Genomic DNA, 6181 nt, shown 5'->3' with positions numbered 1-6181 from the left:
TGGCTCCATGTGCGTGCATGACTCTGATCTCTGATCAGCGCCCAGACTCGTGTATGTCGAGGAGTCGTGCACTGATTTTGCGTGGTTTGGGATATATCCCAGCCTGAACTTGTCAAAGGGCCATTCATGATATATATATGCATATATATATATATATATATATATATATAAACATATTCATGTATATATTGGAGGATATTCAATGTGCGTGCATGACTCTGATCTCTGATCAGCGCCTAGACTCTTGTATGTCGAGGAGTCGTGCGCTGATTTTCCGTGGGCTGGGTCTTGGGATATATCCCAGGCTGAACTTGTTAAATCGCTTTGAAAAAGAGAGCCCACATTCCCGAGATCCGTTATAAAAGCAAGGGTATGCCTGTCGATGTTCGATGTATTCATACATTACCTACATTGCCTCGTTGTCGTTCTTGTAATCCCACCTGCTCCCAATGGCTGCCTTCAGCATTGTTCATGCTAACGTCGGCCAGCTCGTACTGCTTGTGATCCTCTGCGGCCTCGCCGCAGGCGCGCATGCCGTGAGTCTAATTCCTTCTGCTAGTTAAAAGCGCTGTGAACTGCACCTAATTAGCTTGGCTGCTTGACACTCTTACCACCAAGATTGTGCACTGTAGCAGCACTGCTACTTCTATTAATATTATTCTGATTGCTCCGAGCTTAAAACTACGAACAAGTCGTGTAAGTTGTAACATGTCTAATATGCATTTATAGTCTTTGCTAACGGAGTGCGCTGCTGACTGGAGCAGAAAGCATGTACTGGCAGAATATGATAGCTTATACTCATCTTGAAGCATAGTTGGCTACTGGGAACGTCAGGCAAATTTTGTATTGACTCTTTTCCGTGTTTTACAGTCATGTGACTACGCTGCATCCTGCTCCAATGAAGGCGTGTCAGGGACCGTACTCAGCGCCATTTGTGTAGCCGTGAATGGGAACGATGTGAGCACATCAATCGATCTGAACGCTAAAATAAGCAATAATAATGGCCAACTTGTATGCCCTGGCGCCGACTTTGCAGCAAGTTGCTCCAATATAGGCCTAAACGGCGCAAACACTCTGACCGCCAACTGCAGATCCACCAGCGGTAGCCTCATCCAAACAAGCCTGGACCTGAACAACTGCATTTCCAACAATAACGGAAACCTCCAATTTTGTGTTTAAATTGCATAACAACGACGGCACATATGGATGCATATGTATCGGTGACGCATGTGTCTACTTGGCATGCCTGCCAATATCATCTGGTGAGTTGCGATGCTGCAACGTCTACGGTGACATGTTTTTTGCGCAGAAGGATGCCATGATATTTGTAAACATTGCCTCCGATCATCGGTAATTAAATAAGCTCTGATCATGCGTGCAAAATTGTTTGTCATGAGTTATTGAGTGAAGAGTTCTCATTGTCGACAACACGACACAGTAGCCAGAACAGGCGTTGCATCTTTTACCTCGTTTTTATGCTACTCATTAAAGGATTAAGTGTTTAGAATGATCAAACTTGTCTGAACATTCTATTAACATGCCAGGATGACAACTCTACCTATATTATCATTAACAAGGTCACCCAAGTTTGTAGAGAGTTACATATAACTAAGCGTTCTCCCTTGTTGTACCCATTCAATATATACTACATAAGCAATGTTGTGCACTGTCGTACAACCATGGAGTAAGATCTAGTACAAGGTTTACAATAGATTATGCAAGGTCCGATGTAGATGCACAATTTGACGATTTCTGTAGCAGCTCACTATCCTTCATTCAATATATCATGATTCTTAGCTCAGCTTAAATAGATGGTATGTGTTCACATCTATTTGTCTACGTAAATGGAACTAGTCATTCTTATTTAGGATTTCACATTACTGCTATCGTGGATAAAAGGCTCTTCATCATCTTATTATCACCTACATGTTTTGAATTAATTTTAGAGGTTCCACACACTAGACGTTGTGTGTCTACAAGAGGTAGGCTTTGGAACTACTACTTTGAGAACCATGCATGTTCATGGTACCAAATATTCTATAATATGCATACTGACAAAACTCTTACTACTTTTGTCCAATACCTCTCTGATCTCTCTCTCTCCATATATACATAACGTAATATGTAAGAGAGTTTTGTTTCTCTTGATAATTAACACCATCTAGGTCCTAAACATGCATATTTGAGAGATAGGTCTAGATGTTGAAGCATTTTGGACATTTGTTTCGTTCCATACTTTTAGTATTCGCAACTTACACTAGAAAATAGAGTCTTGTCTCTCAACCATAGCAGTGTAATCAAGATACAAAGCATATAGATCGCCAACTATGGACAAGCTTTACTAACTAACACCAAGGATGTTTCAACGACCACAAAGTTTAGAAGATTGTTGTCAATCATTTGATTTAGCTCGAATATCGAGCCTAGGTCCTCATAACTTACCTTCAAATACAAAGACACTCTTAAATTGCATGACAATATTTACAACCTCGCACTATATATTCTTTCTTGATTTCCTTGACATGGTCATAATTTGCTTCTAGATCATATAAAGAAATATCCATATTTAACCATGACATTAGGGATTTATCAACAACAAATAAATTATTGTACAAAACTAAGTGCCAACACTATCGACTGTTGGATTTTACTCACACCTATTCTCATAGAGAAGTGGCAATGATCCACACATAGGACACTAGCGTCCTGCGGTACTTTTTACTATTCATAACAGGGTTTTTTACCCCAGTCAAATCATGTTTCATGTGTATTTATGTTATACACTTTAGCTGCTTTTTACTGCATATTACACACATATGTGTGAATGCACTTTAAGTAATTCACATAACCCTAAAGTCTAAGGGTTATACTTTGTACTTGCTATCTCACTTTTTCATCAATCAAGTGTCAAGCAGTGACCACACACACTCTCTCTATTGTACGCTCTATCAAGCTGAGATGTCAATCTTCAATAACAAGTAGTATGAGAGTTGGTTCATGACCAATCCGCCACCTTACAATCAATTTTCGCCACCCTACAGCTCCACACGCCAACTTAGCTAACTATAGTATTGCTTGTGAGCTCAGTCAAGTTTTCACCCTATAGATTGCCATTGCCTTGCAACCTCACCCACCAACTCAGCTAGATTGCTACCTTACAGATATCGCCACCTTCTAGTCTGCTGCCCGCCATCCGATGTCAACCCTACTAGCTAGTTTGCTAGCTATTCCAGCAACTCCGGCCTACACAATCATCTTGTTTGTTATCAAATGTCACATGTATATTTTATTATTTTACTCAAAATTTCAGCACCAAAGCAAATGGCTTTTGTAGAAAAGGATCAATTTCTACTTCAACAAGTACTTTAGTGCATAAATTACGTAAAAAAATTATAGATGTTTCAGTTAGCAAATTCAGGGCTCTTGCATGTTTAATAGACATTGGCACATGTACTATGGTTTTAGTCTCAAATTGACTCGAATCTTGCACATTGGACAGTCAAATTTTTGGGCTTTTGTGTTTTTAGTGATGTTGGGCACTCTTATTACATTGGATAGGGTGTTGCTTTTGCTGAAACTAAAAAATTTCAACACATTGAGGCAATAGTAGATAAGTGTGATATGATTTAGTTGATTACAAGTTGGTGTTTTCTATAATTTCTAGAGACTTGCAGATTTCTAGGTGAGGCCACCTTTTGTTATTGCTCCTATGCATTTGGAAGAGTAACTTTTATCATGGAAAATCAATGACAAAGTGATGTCTTTACTTATGTATCAAAAGAGGATACATTGGATGGTGATAAATTTTCTATACAATCCTTCATGATGAAGAATGTCCTTGTTGCAAAATATCTTTAGGATTATGTTAGTGGGAAAGAAGTACATCTTGGTAATCTAGCTTCTATAACTCTTGGAGGTCATGGCCAAAGGCAGGTTGCAATTCAACTACCACCCCAAAGAACAACTTCATGTAAGGCTTGGGATACTAGGAAGCCTAGGCATTGTCATGTATTGCATTGGCAGTTCAGTGGTCAATAATTTCACATATTCGTTCTGTTACCATTTCATGAGTAGCATAGCTTATACATGAGTATATATTTGCTAGAAAAAATGATACTCATATTTCTTTTTTGAACAAGGAGCTTTAAAAAATGTAAAGATGGAAGAAGGTGATGCTATGCAAGTTCACCTTAATAAAGTTCAAGATTTGCATGAGCACTTGACGAATCTAGATTAGTATTATTCTGATGCTCAGATGATATCCACAACTTTGAACTCTTTGCCATCTTCTTACTTGGCTTTTCATATGGCATTGAATCTTACAATGTGGGTTTCTACGTAGCTACTTGTCTTCAATTGGTTAGCTTATTTCTGCAAGAAGACCAAATAAGGAAGAACAATGGAATAGATGTTGTACCTTCTAAATAAACTTTTATTGAAAGACAAAGGGAAGCATAATCAATCCAGGAATACTCTACAATGTTTTGGAAGTTTTGAAACTTCACAGAACAACAATAAGCAAGGGGGTACACAAGCCAACAAGGGCAAGTGCCATTACTGTAAAAAGCCATATCATTAAATTACAGAATGCAAGAAATACATTGCCAAGAAGAAAAGAAGGAGTTTGGGATAGCAATTTGAGATATACCTTCTATTAATGATAGTGTGCGTCGCTTGTCATTGAGTATGACTATGTTAATGGTATTTTGAGAAGGCTGCATAAAGTGAAAGTGCTAACAATTATTTTTTGGTGGATATTATTTTTGTGGAGCTTTAGTGGCTTATTTTTTGTGCACTTGGATTATATTTTTACTTCATGAATATCACCACATTATCATGGGTGTATTACTTTGTGAGAGCTGGGCTCACTGTTGTGCACATTGTATTGACCACCACCTGCAATTGTGTTTGTTGCACCTGCAAGTGTTGCTGGGTTGCACACATACATTTGTGATTAGAATATCTTAGGCTTCGTCTAATTAGGCTAAGTTTGAAGCATGCAATGATGATTGATCGTCCTAGAGCCCACAAAGTGGGTAGGATGCCTAATGAAGCGCGCACAACCCTAAATGAAAAACGTACAAGAGGCACATACCTTAACCCTAAACCTAATTCTTGGTCTATATGAGGGTGGGAGGTCTCTATTTTATTGACCCTTTTGGCACATCCACACTGTGAAAGATCTATTAGTGTGACTACTTACGCTTTCTATTCTATCTTTCCATTCTATCATCTTGCTTCCATTGTGTTGAGAGTGATTGAAAGGGAGAGTGTGATCAGAGGTGTGTTGAGTGAGGGACTGAGGAAAGGTGAAGCTATTTGCCATTATCTTACTTTTCTCGTCTTCTCTACTAGCTCTTCGACTCGTTGGTGTGCTTCGTGATGGATGCAAAGAAGTGATGACATTGGATCATGTTGATCTTGGTCGTGGAACCATCTTTGAGCCTTCGAGTCATCAAATGCAAGAACGTAAGTTAGGTGAGTTCACTACAACTTGCACTACAACAAAAAGGCTCCATAGACGCGCTTGTAGACGCAATATTTGAATTGTTATAAAAAATGTCGGGTGCGTTTATTACCATGTCTACTACTGCGTCTACAATTTCGCGTCTAAAAGTGCGCTTATAGTCAGAGTTACACGCCCATATAGACACACATATAGATGTGTGTATTGACGCGCTATGTAAATATATAATCATATTTATAAAAAAGTGGATATATTCATGTTGTGCGTCTATATACGCATGTATTTACGTGTCTAAAAAAGTGTTTACTCTGCAAGTTTTTGACGAGAATAGATGCGCATTTATCTTGAAATTTAGATGTGCTGATAGACGTGCAAAACATAGGTATGAAAAAAAAACCACATGCTCTCTGGTTTTTTTTCCCCCATCAACATCAAATTGTATGCTTAGGGAAAACAGAGAAATATTATTTCAAAGATTTCTGTACCGAAAACAAAACAATGTATGTAGAACACAAAATTTCATATATATAGATGAAACGTTTTTACATGATGAGTTCTAGTGCTTGTGACCTCAACCATGGTCATGGTCGCAAGCACTAGCTGAAAGTAATACATATCAAAAATGAAAATTACAAGCCAAGGGGAGGCATGCATGCATGGGGCTCCTCTACATCTCCTCAGAAGAGGCATCATCATCGCTACCACTGCCGCTGC

General features: G+C 38.7%; 1 protein-coding gene across 1 annotated transcript; it reads left to right on the top strand.

Annotated features, from left to right (window-relative positions):
- The first annotated feature begins 346 nt into the window (after nt 1-346).
- On the top strand, nt 347-1410 carry LOC148027074 (cyanovirin-N homolog). The gene is made up of 2 exons (XM_087690570.1): nt 347-536; nt 871-1410. The coding sequence occupies exons 1-2, from the start codon at nt 450-452 to the stop codon at nt 1177-1179; spliced, it is 396 nt and encodes a 131-aa protein (XP_087546696.1). The 5' UTR covers nt 347-449; the 3' UTR covers nt 1180-1410.
- Nucleotides 1411-6181: the final 4771 nt, after the last annotated feature.

This window comes from Lygodium microphyllum, chromosome 13 (assembly GCF_053477565.2).
Source record: "Lygodium microphyllum isolate KBCC chromosome 13, Lygodium_microphyllum_v1.1.10, whole genome shotgun sequence".
NCBI lineage: Eukaryota > Viridiplantae > Streptophyta > Polypodiopsida > Schizaeales > Lygodiaceae > Lygodium > Lygodium microphyllum.
This window is presented reverse-complemented; position numbering and strand designations above follow the sequence as displayed.

Coding starts and splice junctions, on each gene's coding strand:
- LOC148027074 (XM_087690570.1), top strand. CDS start 450: ATGGCTGCCTTCAGCATTGTTCATGCTAACGTCGGCCAGCTCGTACTG. Junction 537..870: donor TCGCCGCAGGCGCGCATGCC/GTGAGTCTAATT, acceptor CGTGTTTTACAG/TCATGTGACTACGCTGCATC.